This window comes from Phoenix dactylifera, chromosome 14, assembly GCF_009389715.1.
Source record: "Phoenix dactylifera cultivar Barhee BC4 chromosome 14, palm_55x_up_171113_PBpolish2nd_filt_p, whole genome shotgun sequence".
Classification (NCBI taxonomy): domain Eukaryota; kingdom Viridiplantae; phylum Streptophyta; class Magnoliopsida; order Arecales; family Arecaceae; genus Phoenix; species Phoenix dactylifera.
The window spans coordinates 14,036,161-14,049,694 of record NC_052405.1 but is presented as its reverse complement, the minus strand read 5'-3'; the positions used below and the strand labels follow the sequence as shown (position 1 = coordinate 14,049,694).

General features: G+C 38.3%; 1 protein-coding gene across 3 annotated transcripts in view; it reads left to right on the top strand.

Annotated features, from left to right (window-relative positions):
* The first annotated feature begins 698 nt into the window (after window positions 1-698).
* The window catches only part of LOC103711613 (probable LRR receptor-like serine/threonine-protein kinase At1g67720), a 36,129-nt gene continuing 23,293 nt past the window's right edge, over window positions 699-13,534 (top strand). The window contains exons 1-10 of one of the 3 annotated variants that reach the window (XR_005514900.1): window positions 699-836; window positions 1,974-2,511; window positions 4,878-5,389; window positions 5,619-5,751; window positions 5,846-5,917; window positions 6,011-6,079; window positions 6,170-6,241; window positions 6,439-6,507; window positions 10,805-10,974; window positions 11,059-11,330. Coding sequence is in view for 2 of the 3 variants with exons in the window: in XM_039133771.1 (XP_038989699.1) it covers window positions 767-836; window positions 1,974-2,511; window positions 4,878-5,389; window positions 5,619-5,751; window positions 5,846-5,917; window positions 6,011-6,079; window positions 6,170-6,241; window positions 6,439-6,507; window positions 10,805-10,974; window positions 11,059-11,330 (1,977 nt within the window). In the remaining variant the exon portion in view is untranslated. The remainder of the gene's footprint in view (window positions 837-1,973; window positions 2,512-4,877; window positions 5,390-5,618; window positions 5,752-5,845; window positions 5,918-6,010; window positions 6,080-6,169; window positions 6,242-6,438; window positions 6,508-10,804; window positions 10,975-11,058; window positions 11,331-13,534) is intronic. The other 2 variants (XM_039133772.1, XM_039133771.1) reach the window with 2 other exon arrangements.

Sequence of the window (13,534 nt, the reverse complement as noted above, 5' to 3'; positions counted from 1 at the left end):
GGCATGCTGATGAAATCATTGGTTCGAGAACCGCCCCAAAAGTTCAACCTAGTTGAATTGACCCAAATTGAGCCCCAAACCTAGATCCGATTCTCCAGATGGTTCGAGTTTGAGGCTCATCTAATTGGTTCGGCCTCACGAGAATTCGAACTCGCTCGATGAGACAAATAAACAGGTCATCATCTAATTCTCACATGAACTTTCTTACAAGAGTCTGCTATTATCCCATTGGTTTCTCCTCAAAAATCTAATTGAGGCAAAGAACCCCAAACCCACAGAAACTGTAATGTCTTGAACCAAATTCAGGTCACAGACAGGAGTCCAGTCCGGTCCGGTCTGGTCAAACCAAAGACTTGACCGGTCCATGTAACCCGGACCTACTTCTCCAACTCTTGTCTCGGCGACCCAGGAGTCTGACATTCGCCCAAGAAACACCAAGGAACAAAAAAGAACAAGCACCAAGACAGCACTCGCGTGGGCTCGCGCTTCTCTCTTTATAATATTCAAAAGCACAAAGTTGTTGAAATGATCTTCCGTAAAGGGTTTACATTTTGGAAAGCAGATTCTTTGATGGAATGAGACTGGTGAGTGCTAGATGGACCCCCTAACAATTGTCCCATTCTTTTTGTAATCAGTTGAAAGCTCAGTAGCATGGTTTTCTGATTCTTAATCTCTTATATATATACCAAAGAGTTTAGTTGTTCAGGACTAGCACTTGTTGCGCAGCCAATTCTCTTAGGGGCACTTCATCCTCTTTAAATTTGTCATGGCTCTTCTCCCTTGTTTGCTGCTCTTGGTTCTGCTTTTGTTTCCTTCTGTTTCTGGCCAAGTGAGAGGTATGCTTGTTGTGTTTTATTACCCTTCATGCATCGTAATGCAAGTATGTTGTGCTTCTGTGGCATCTTGCGTGATGAATCCTTTATTTGAGGGATTGGTTATTAATTACCATATAAAATGAGGAATAGAAACTGATGCTGATTATTGGTGGACAGAAATTTTGAGGATATCAAATAATCAAATTAAACCATTCACTTTTATGTTAGTAATGCTTTTGCTAGATTTATGCCGGTGATATTCTTTCCAGTATGTGTTTTTTTCTTAATATTTGACTCATAATTTGTGAATGAAGTACCCAAAACTGCTCGGGTGTGATAGTGAGGTGTGTAAAATTAGAAATTGAATGAGGGCAAAAGAAAGCACAACTCATGTTTTATTTGTTTAATAATGGAGGACGAGAGGTGATTGTTTACTTCTAAGAAGAAAATATTATAGACTAGAGAAATTAGGTCTTTTCCTATTGGAAGTTCAACTGGAGGTAAGAAAGCAAGTCAGAGTAGGATTTTTTGTTTTTTTTTTTTACTAGAAATCGGTATACTTGTAAGGCTTTTGTATGGTTGGCCCCAGGATTCCTCAGAATTCACAAAAATAATAAGGCAGAAATGTAGACAAGTAGAATTAAGGAAGTCAGGTGATGCACTTTGAAGTTTGGTGTTTAAACACTACAGTACTCCCATATAATCCAACTGCACCTTCATCATAGCCTTATTTTTCAGTCAGAACAAAGCTGATCATGGTCAAACAACATAGTCTGATCCTGTCCTGGGCTGTCAGCTTATGATACAGGGAGCTCTAACTTGAAGCACAAAAAAATGAAAGTGCATTTCTACTCTTCTGTTAAATGTTTTTTTAACTCACTAATATCCCTCCCCCCTCCCCCCCCCCCCCCAAAAAAAAAAAAAGAAGAAGAAAAGAAAAACACATGAAACAAACAGAAAAAAAAAAAGTTATATCGCTTTGGTATTGTTACCTGCTTTACATATGACAGGAATTATGTTCATTTCTATTCTTTGAGAATATTTTATCGGCATCATCAATAAAACATTATCTTGACATGATGAAGCAGTGTTCATATGTTTCTTGAAGATATTTCATTCATGTAAAGTCTTGAAATAAAACTCATTTTTCATTTACAGATTTTGTTAGCATAGACTGTGGAGGCACAGGTAACTACACAGACCCAAATACTGGACTTGCTTGGATATCAGATGCCGGATTAACCAAATATGGAAAGGTGGCAGAAGTAAGGACTTCAAGAAAAACTGGACCACAGTATAAGTTCCATAGGTATTTTCCTGCAGACAGCAAGAAGTACTGTTATACATTGAGTACTACTGAAAGAAGGAGATATCTTGTCCGAGCAACATTTCTGTATGGAAATTCAGATTCTGGAAACCCCTACCCGATGTTCCAGCTATTTATGGACAGCACCTACTGGTCCACTGTAACAATAAAAGATGCTTCCAGTGTGTTTGTTGAGGAGATGATAATCCGGGCAACTTCTAGTTCTTTACAAGTCTGCCTATGTTGTGCATCCACCAGTTATCCTTTCATATCAACTCTTGAGCTGCGGCCCTTGAATGTATCAATGTATGCTACAAATTATGAGGATGATTTTTACCTCAAGGTTGCAGCAAGAGTAAACTTTGGTGCTCTTAGTGATGAACCTATACGGTATGTGCAGTTATGATTTAAGACATTAATTGTCCTAACTAGCATCTTGCAAATCGCAATACCCTTCATGATCAAATTTTAGAACCAAAGTTTGTCGTAACATACTGAATTGGACGGGACAAAGCATACCGTACCATATCGGTTCGTTACTGGTACATGGTACGGGGAGTGTACCGACACTTAGAATGCCGAACAAGCCTTGTATTGTACCATATGGACATAGTGATAGTGTGGCACTAATACGAGGCTTGGTACCAAGACGGCGTACCTTGTTTAGAAGTCTTTACAAGAGAATCCAAGCACACTGATCTGCTTTCTGCTTCCAAAATTCACCATCTAATACATACTCATTTTCAAGGTAGTGAAAGCCATTTGCAATGTATCCCTATTTTTATGTCTGGGTTTTGCTTGAGTTAAAAGATTCTAAGGATTATAGGATTGGCTCATATATTATTACTCCCTAAGAGCCATACTATGCATAGAAGAAATAAGGTTTGGTCTATGTGATTTCTATCATGCATCTGTAGTATCAACTATCAACCTAGATTACATTTTATCATAATACAGAGTTCTGGTGCGAAATACTGCAGCGTAGGTTCATTTTGTGCTCAATTTGCTTTATCTAAGTTTTTTCTTTAAATGAAATTTTACATGCATGTTGGGTACTCTCTTTGATTGTTTGAGCTTTTATTGTGCGTTCATTCTATTACAATTATGCCTCATGTTTTCTCTTTTTTAGATTTCTTCAGAAGACATGTTTAGGCCCTATTATCAGCAATTTATATAACTTCAGGGCTCAGGCCCTTTTTAAACTTTCCAAACTCATCTTCTTTTCTCTAGAAAACATTAGATAGCTTCCTGACTTCAGAATGAAAGGGTTTTCTACTTTAGTTTCCAGTGGCACATCTTTCAGTAACATTGCATATTGCTTGTGTCACGGTGTCTGCCAAATGTTTTCTTGATAAAAATATGGTTATGTGTGATGTGCAGCCTCTAATCAACAAAATTGTTATCCACAATAATAATTCCTTTGAAAATCCTTTTTAGCCTCCGATGGATTCTATGTAAGATTTTTAGAATAGCCAACCGTTCAACAACTTGACATATACATTTGAAGACACAGGTGGCTATCGACAGTGCTTTATTGCATTAACTGCTGCAGGTCGGGGAATTGACATAAAAGTGAGTTACCCTTGATGAAGATGCATACGGACTCAATGCTTAACTATTACTCCCGAGTTACTGAGTTGTATCAGTTTAGCTGACACTAGTTATATTTGTAAGCAAAATTCTCTTGGTAATGTGACAGTTCTATACAAGACTGCTGACATGGCCACAAGGTATTTGCTCAAAATTGCAGTATGATTAACAACCATTAACCTAATTACTAGAGTTCTCGCTTCTATGAAACATTTATTAGTTGCAAGGTTTATGATCTCTGTACAGGACCCTATTTTCTGCTACAGGTTGGATCAGAACAGTATGGCGCCATACCGACTCTTGGTACACTGCTGGAGTCATCACAGCAGCTGTACCATGTCTTGTTACGGCCTATACCAAGGCCCGTACTGTACTGGATCCTTATAGTCAGTACTAAAAACATTTACTAAAGAATCACTTGTTGAGCTGAATCTGCAGTCTAAACAAGCTGTCTTAAGTCTTGTCCCAAAAACCATTAGTATAATTTTTGGGCACCTTTTATTGTTCTCCAACATTTTCAGTACACATCAAATATTTTCTAGGTTTGTAATCTGATCCAAGGAGGTACCATCTGTATTGAAGTTTTTTGGTACATATTCAAGATTTTCGGAATCTATCCAAGATTTCTACACAATTAGGTACCATCTATTTTGATTGTCTGGTAGTCCGACCTCCATTCTTTTCAGGATTTCTAACCCATATGGATATTCCTCCTCAAGGGGTACATGCAACCAAAGAGAACCATTGTCTGGCACATAAACCTTGGTAACATTAGACTGAAGGAAGCAAATATGGTTAATACAGCAAAAGTTTATTGGAAGGTGATAGCAGGCTTTCATCTATATGCTGTCCACAAGTTTTTAAATAAAAAGGAAAGAAAATAACCTGCAATATATTCTGCAGAAGAAATCAGATGGAAAGAATACAAGGTGTGCTCCAAAAGTGAATCCTTTATCAATGTTTGTCCAACAAGCAATAATAACAGATGCATTCTTTCAATATGTTCAGAGATACCAAGTTCATTATTTCATTGCCCTTATTTATTTTCCTAGTTCATTATTTTCCATTGAAAAATCTCTCCGTCACCATTAAGAATTTATGTAGTTTTGAAATTTCTTCCATTTTGGGAATATAAATAAGTCTTCTAAATGTTCATAATATAACAGGTATCCTGATGACCCTTATGACCGTATATGGGAATCTGATCTATATAAAAGGCAGAACTATCTTGTGGGAATGGCTCCTGGAACAAGAAGAATTTGTACTAAGAGGAACATAAAAATAAATACACGGGAATTTCCGCCACTTAAAGTGATGCAGACTGCTGTGGTTGGAACGAGGGGAATCCTTTCATACAGGTTAAATCTCGATGGTTTCCCTGCCAATGCTCGAGCTTATGCATATTTAGCTGAAATTGAAGATTTAGGTAAAAACGAGACTCGAAAATTTATGATGAAGCAGCCCTATATTCCTGGTTATGATAATATATTTGTCAATATTGCTGAGAATGCCCATGGGAGTTATGCACTTTATGAACCCAGCTATATGAATGTATCACTAGATTTTGTTCTATCATTCTTATTCTCCAAGACTCAAGATTCAACTCGTGGTCCCCTTCTGAATGCGATTGAAATCAGCAAATATGTACAAATTATACCAAAGACAGATTTCCAAGATGGTAATAGTGAACTCTCTCTTATTTGGTTTATCTTCATATAATTATTGATTATGCCTATGAGAATATGATTTTTAACAATTATGGAAAGGCCAAATCCTGCCTGTCACTCGTTCAAACCTCATTTTTATTTTTTTCCAGTTTTTGAAAACTATTAGATGGATGCCAACTTGTTTCAAAGACAGTTGTTTTCTTGTATGAGCTGATTAATAATAATCATTGTGGCTGGAAGCTGCTGTTTTGCATGCATTCCAATCCATGTCTTCTCAGGGAGAATGGACCTATGAAGATGGTGATCCTTGTATCCCTGCTCGCTGGGAATGGATAAATTGCAGCTCCAGCATGCCACCAAGGATTACACAAATGTAATTTTTGAGACCTTGTTTTGCTGATGAGAATCATGATCACCTTAATAAACAATACACTTACTTCTGAATTGTGCCTGCTTCTCCTCAACAGATTTTTGTCTGGAAAGAATTTGAGCGGTGCAATACCTGCAGACATAAAGCAGATCGAGCAGTTAACAGAGTTGTAAGCCGTCAAACTCAATATATATGTCTATGTATTGGAAATAATATCATCCTGAAAGATAGTGCTGTGGCTGATGGATTAGTAATGATTCAGGTGGCTTGATGATAATTCCTTGGACGGCCCAATCCCAGATATGAGCAATCTAATAAATTTGGAAGTCGTGTAAATTCTTATTTTTTGCATCTAAGTAATTTAAAAGAAAATTTTGCATTATTATTCTTTAACCACATCTCTCACACTGCATGTATACAGGCATCTAGAGAACAACGAACTGACTGGTCAGTTACCATCTTACTTTGGCAAGCTGCCAAGCTTAAGAGAATTGTACGTAACAGCATGAGTAGTTATATTAGGTGAAGTTTTGGGTTTAAGCTTTAGCATGTATATGAGTAAATTGACTACTGATTTTTACCTGATTCTGTATGCTTGGTTGACTCATTACCTATTTTATTTTATATGATTTAATCTTAAAGCTTCTTCTTAAGAGAGTAGATGATACAGTGATAAATTGACTACTGCAGGTATGTACAAAACAACTATTTAAGCGGGGATATACCTCCAGCACTGTTAAATGGAAAATTCATATTCAAGTGAGTATGCAGAAACTCTAATAATCCAAACAGATAGGCCAGTATGGCATGTGCTATTCTTGAAGAAGTTAATAAACTTTTTGTTAGAGAAACAAAATCTTGATTCTCCTTAGGATTCAGAATGATCATATTCCTCTTCTATTATAAGTACAAAATACAGCAATAAATTCTTTGCAGTGGATGATTGATGTCAATTTAACTCTACTAAGCTTTGATTCATGTCATATTTTTAGACTTAGAGGAGAGGTGAGCCAGAATGTGAGAAATATGCACTCTCATTTGGATTATGCCTTTGTACAATATGCATTCATGAAATGTGGTGAACAGCATGGTGAGAATACCACAGGGAAACAATAAAAGAAAAAGTTTAATATGTCTCTATTTCATATACCCATTTGTGAAGGTGATCCATTTCTGTTGTCTATCATATGTTTTGCATCAAGTAGTTCAGATGGATTTCTTCTTCGATTCTGGTTCACAATAGTTTCGATACTCTAATTGTATCATATTGATGTTGTGTTAACATTGGCCTGTGTTGAGGAATAAAGGTCAATTTACCCCAATCTTGGTATCTAAATTTGGTGACTAACCAGATTCCGACACGTGCACCCAGAAAATGAGTGATTTCATGGAGTTATCATCATAAGTGTCATAAAGAATCCTGTACCCTTTCACATAATATATTTAAGCTGCTTTCCATCTGGATCCTTCAACTCTAGGATAAAAGCTAATTAATTAACAAGGCGACTGAAGATTGAGTAGCAAGTGTTACTCACCCACTCAAGGTGAATGTAGCCAGTTAGGTACATCTGAAAGTGATGCCCTAAGGTCATTAGAGGACTTGATGAATTCATATGTTTTTTAGCTTAAATTAATCCAAGTAAAGATTTTAAGGTCGAGTTAAGCTTATTTCAAGTCCATCATTAAGATAAACCTTGCCATCAAGGTGAAGCTTACATCATTGATAAACTTCAGAATCCAAATAGTTTTAATTTTCAGTCCATTCTGATACTAAGATTTTAAGTCAGAAATCAAATAGTCTATCATATCTGTGGATCATAGAAATGGGTTCAGTGTCTAATGGGGGATTCCATTTGGATTTCTGCAACATATTTGTCCTTTTAAAAGATTATAGTAGAGTTATCCTGTGGAAAACTCTCAAAAACAAAGGGAGTTAACACAAAGTTAAGAGTTGTCCCTGGAACAATTCTAGCAGAAGACTTGTACTCAAATATAGGAAATCCATGAACTAAACCTGCCAAGTCTGAAATAGATTGTCAACTACTCCTTATCAGCTTAAACATTTGCAGTTGGTGGTTAGTGGACATTGGTATTAGAGATCAGGTTGTCGGAGGTCTTGAGTTCAAACCCCCTCTAGGCCTGTTATTTATTTAATACCCCACTTGTCATCTCGACCCTTATTAATTGTTGTCTTAACTTGCGTATCCCTCCATGTGCATGGCCCGTTGCCACACATGATTTTTTTTCATGGAGCGGGGGTTACAAGCCTGATTCACACTGTTTATTCATATCCTATCAGCTTCAGCTTTTGAGGTCAGGTGGTTAGTAAACAAAAGTTATCAAGTGAACAAGCAAGAAATTGAACCTTTCAAATGAAAGTGGAAATAGGTGAAGAAGAACGAAGAGCAGACAAGATTTTTTTTTTGTTAATTTTGGAAGGGATCAATGGAGGTCATCTTCTTGAACTTTGTCCATGGGAGTCTTCTCAACTGTAGTGAAAAGTCAACTCTCAATTTTGTTTTTGGCCAGGTTTTGTGTCTCAGTTCATGTTAAGTGAAAAGTAGGTCTTTTGGCCCTTTGATCTGGTCCTGGTTGCTGTTTTGGACAGCCACCAGAATCAAGTCCCTTTAAGGTTAAAATCGCAAATATGGACAAGACATGTCATAAGTATCAGATCTCAAGCCCACTAACTTGAACCAGTCAGGAGCAGTCCCCAGCTCATTAACAGAGTCAAACTCAATTTAAACTGAGTTCAAACTGATCCCACACCTGAGCTTAAACCAGCATACTGGGGACGAACAATGGTTGCCACAGGGTTGAGCCTGGTCAAGCCTAGGTTGCACCACGTTGTACACATTTGGTAAGTCTGAAAATTCTAATATATTTTCAGCACAGCTCCCATTTGATGATTAGAACCACAAACTTCATTCCATCCACAAGAAGCTCCCTGCCAATTGCCTACACATTTTTTATGAAAGCCATGCATGCTAAATATATTTGAAAATTGAAAGACACCCTTTTAACTAACAGTGTGGAGGTGCGAATAAGAAATATGACCTAGCCTATAGTTTCTCCAATCAGATAACAAATACTTCTGGCACTACTATGAAAATTTAAGAAGTGGATGGTGAAAGTGAAAGAGAACTATGCTTTCTACATTGATAATAGATGACTTTGTGGGAGTTGTTTTGTTTCTAATAATCCAATTAGAGAGGTTCCTCTCTCTAAAGGAAAAAAAATGAAAAAAAGACCCCCAACAAAGATCTGATACTCTGGAGAGATGTTATTTGTCAGTTGTAATTTGGTGACTTTATGCGACATGATAATAAGCTAGAAGGCTAAAGTTTAAGGCATGCACTTGTAATACAAACTAGTCTAAAATGAAATTATCTCAGAGAGATATTTGTCATGCCTCATTAAAAGAGAATACTTGAAGGTTTACTGTCAGGGTACCGGACCTTGTACTGGTGCCACACTAGCACTGTGTCAGTATAGTATGATACGGAATTTTTTCGGCATATCGAGTGTCGGTATACCTTCCTCATGGGGTATCGATATCGAACCGGTATGGTATGGTATGCTCTGTACAATTCGGTTTGGGTCGGTACGACGAACTATGTTTATCACAATATAGGATCTCACCTAAAAGGACTATCCATAAGGTATTATTTAGGTTTCTTAGTCATGTATAAGTATTCAAGATCTTCCTGACAAATAACCGATATAGGACTAAACACACATGCGGATCCTCACATACTCTCCTCGTTTAAGCCCTGGCATCTTTGCTAGGCTAAAGGGTCTAAATCCATTCCAATCCAATCTCAAACACCACAATCAATTCATGATCAATTCAAATGAGCTTGTGCTACATTGTCCCCTATTCCACATATGTCGTGGGCCGGATCCACTCAATACCATTTGCAACAACTTAGAACTTCACCCAAAAAGACTAGTCGGAAGATTGTTTTGGATTCCTCGGCTTTATATAAGTACCTAAGTTCTATTCAGTGCATAGCCGATGTGGGACTAAACTCATGCTCGCACAGGTCATCACATACTCTTTTATGTTTAAGCCCCAACATCCTTGCCAGGCTAAGAGTCTGAATCCATTCAAATCTAATTACAAGCATAATGGTCGGCCCATAGTCAGCTCTAATGGCCCCGACAGTTACATTTATAGTTTCATTTGTACTAAAAATGTAACTGGTGGTGAAAGTGAGAGTGCTGGCCTATATCAATGGAAAATGCCCTACCTTTGAGTGTAGTTTGAACTATTGATTTACGTAATTGTAAGTACCAATTAGGGCAAACCTAAATTACACAATGAAACATACCACGGAGTGGTATAATAGATGGAATCGTAAATTATCAAATTTAATTTTTTATTATAATTTTATTATTTTAATTTATTTAAATTTGGGCAAACAATGGGAATTGAGCCCGCACATGGTGGATTCACAATCCAATAGGTTATTGTCCGGATCCACTCTGATACCATTTATAATAACCCAAAACCTCACTCAAAAAGGTTAGCCAGAAGGTATTATTTGGGGTCCTTAGTCCTATATAATTACCTAAGATCCCTCCGGAGAATAACTAACGTGGGACTAAACACATGCCTGCATAGGTCCTCACAACACTTCTCACCTCACGGCATCTATCTTATAAAGTATGTAAAAATGGGCACTAAGAAGTTCTTTAGATCCCTATATCACTAACTACAACAAAGTTTTGGATGCTTCTTGACATTTATCCATGTCTCCAATCTCCAAAACAAGGTCACTCTTGATGGAGCAACTGCAAAAATCATATACTTAAAAGTAGAATGCATGATAAAAATGCAGAGTTGAATTAGTTTCAAACATTAATTGGAGGTACATTTTCTCCCCCAAAAATACCGCTAACTGCTTGAATACAGCTATATTCTACATAGTTCTGAAACTTCCTGCCCCTTGCAGCCTTCTTATATTGATTCAACATGACAACACCAGAAAAATATGTTAGATTTTCTGACAGCACAGTGGCATTTCATTAACCAACAGCACCCTGCTTTCAGTTATGATGGCAATCCTGGATTACGCTTAATGGGACAGCATGAGAGGCATCTTCAGTTAATAGTTGCTACAGTCATTGGAGCATTTGCTGCTGTACTTTTGCTAGTGGGATGTTTGTGGCTGCTTTGGAATCATCAAAAGAAGCCATTGCAGGGTGAAAGTCATAAGAAAAGTATGTGAACTAGAACTTTAATTAACAAATAGTATTCGTTTATTATTGATATCAAAATGACTTGTTACTGATATCATATGATAGTCTTTTCAGGCAATTATCTGCGCATCCTTTCTAAATCTTCAAGTCCCTATTCTATCGTACGAGGTGCATCTTTGGTCATTGATGATGGTCTAGATTTGGCTTACTATATCTCACTTACTGAGATAGAAGAAGCAACTTGCAAGTTTTCAAAAAAGATTGGTGAAGGAAGCTTTGGCACTGTCTATTATGGAAAAATGAAGGACGGAAAAGAAGTGGCAGTCAAGGTTTCTGCTGATTCAACTAGTAGCGGAACTCAACAATTCATAAATGAGGTACTTTCATCTATAGCAGTAGAGAAACTTTAATTTGGTTTTCATTTATGGAATTTTATGAAGGTCTAGCAATAGTCTTGCTCTTTGATTTCGTATGGGAAGAAAATTTGTTAGTAGTAGATAAATCTAACTGTACAATCATTGCTATGTGCACCTTAGCTATATGTATGTGCAAAGCACTGAAGTGACTTTGAGTACGTCTCTTCACACCTTGAGCGGACAAAATTAGCAATTTGATCTATCCATTCTCTGCACGTGGATAAAACTGGCTGAAATATCATGATATCTCCCAGTCTACATTGGTGCACAATTATTTCAAAGAATTATGTGAACCATTAAGTCTGTGAACAATTAATGATATCTCCCAGTCTAGCATATTAACTTGATTGAAAACCAATTCTTGCAAACATCAGCATATATATCATGGGTACCCTCCTACAGTCTTATCATTATTCATAATCGTGTGAAACTTGACTATAGCCATAAACGTAATAGTTTCACATCTATAATTCTTATATTGTTACCTGATGAAGCTAACATTAAAATTGAAACATTTAAACATGAGAAGATTCCAACTTATCCCGGTGATGCCTTTACAAAATTTCCAAATTTGACATAAAAGAACAGAAAGTCTTCAGATTAGCATTAATGGGATGTGGGTACATTGCAGAAACCAGTTCTTGATGTTAATGCCTCATAAGCTGCCACTTAAATATATTATCCAAGGGTCCAAACACTTGTACAGGATGCTCTACTTGTCGTGGCTGACACAAAGTATTCTGTTAGTGCTGTTAACTTACCACTAGACCCAAAAGCTTAATTATTAGAGAAGGGGTCAACAAGGTATATCATACCTGTTGTGGTTGAAATTTGGCCTGAGGGTGACCGCGCCAGAGGAAGACGAGAAGCCACCGGCCGGGATGGAGAAAGAGGGTCACCTCCTGTGCTTTGGGATACCTGCATAAAGCCTTGGTCGGAGATTCCGGCGAAGGCCCTCCGATGGCTAAGTTAGCTGGGCCTTTTGAGAGGTTTCTCCGTGCCTTTGATGGCCTCTTATGGCTTAAGAATGCTTATAATAGCTTACCAAGGGTCTTTTCCTACCCTCTTTTTATAGGGTGAGGGTCACGGCCGTTACCTGAAATCTCGGGCTGAGCTGTGATCAGTTGGCCAATAGCTGGAGCCGACGTGTGTTGGCAGGTGTGGCAGGATATGGCCCTTGGCAGATGTAGCAGGGTATGGCCCTTGATAGCAAGCATAGCTAGGGCAGCAAGGCATGATCCTTGGTTGGCACATCATAGCGTGGCCAGCAAGCAATGGTTCATAGAAAGCGGCTGGCGAGGCCGGGATGTTCGGCCACATGTGTGGGCGTGGGCGTGGGCGCGCGCGCAGGTGCGGTTGCGGACGAAGTCAGGTAGGCTTGGAGGCCGCGGCATGTGCTTGGCGAGATCGGCTCGGCTTTCGAAGAGGGCTGAGGTTGGCCTAGCCTCTGGTCGAGGTCGGCTCGGCCTTCGGCGGGCTGAGGTCAGGCCTGCTTGGCTCTAAGGCCTGCTCGGTCGGAATTGAGTGACTCCACGCTGGAACAGGACGATCCATTTTGCCTCCCATCAATATCTAACACCACACCTTCTATAGCCTGGGCTATACAAATAAAGACAAACGATTCAAGAATAACTTCAAATCATGGTTTGCCGTACCAGCCCAAACTGGGCAATACGGAGCATACCGTACCATAGTAGTTTGGTATCGGTATCCGGTACGAGTGGCGTACCAACACTCGATTTGCCGAAAAAACTCCATTCCATATTATACCGACACAGTGCTAATGTGGCACCGATACAGAGTGCAGTATCGAGATGACGAATCTTACTTCTAGTAATAAGTAGAAATGAGTGAAGAGGAAAAATACTCAAGATAACAATTATTTAGTTAATAAATTAAAATTGGCATGAACAAGGATTTGAATGTTTTCAAATCATGACCTCTAGCATCGATACCATGTTTCTTTTTTTTTTTGAGAAATATGTTAACTTACTAGGAGATCCAAAACCTTAATTTGTTCTCGTAGAGGAGTTAGAGTCATTTCGGGCTTCGCATGTGTTTCGAAAGGCAAAGAGTGCAGCAGACTGGGTCGCCTCCTTTGTAACCCACCACTCTGAGAGTGTCTTTTGGAGTATTTTCAATCGTGTGCTACTGGCATTAGATCG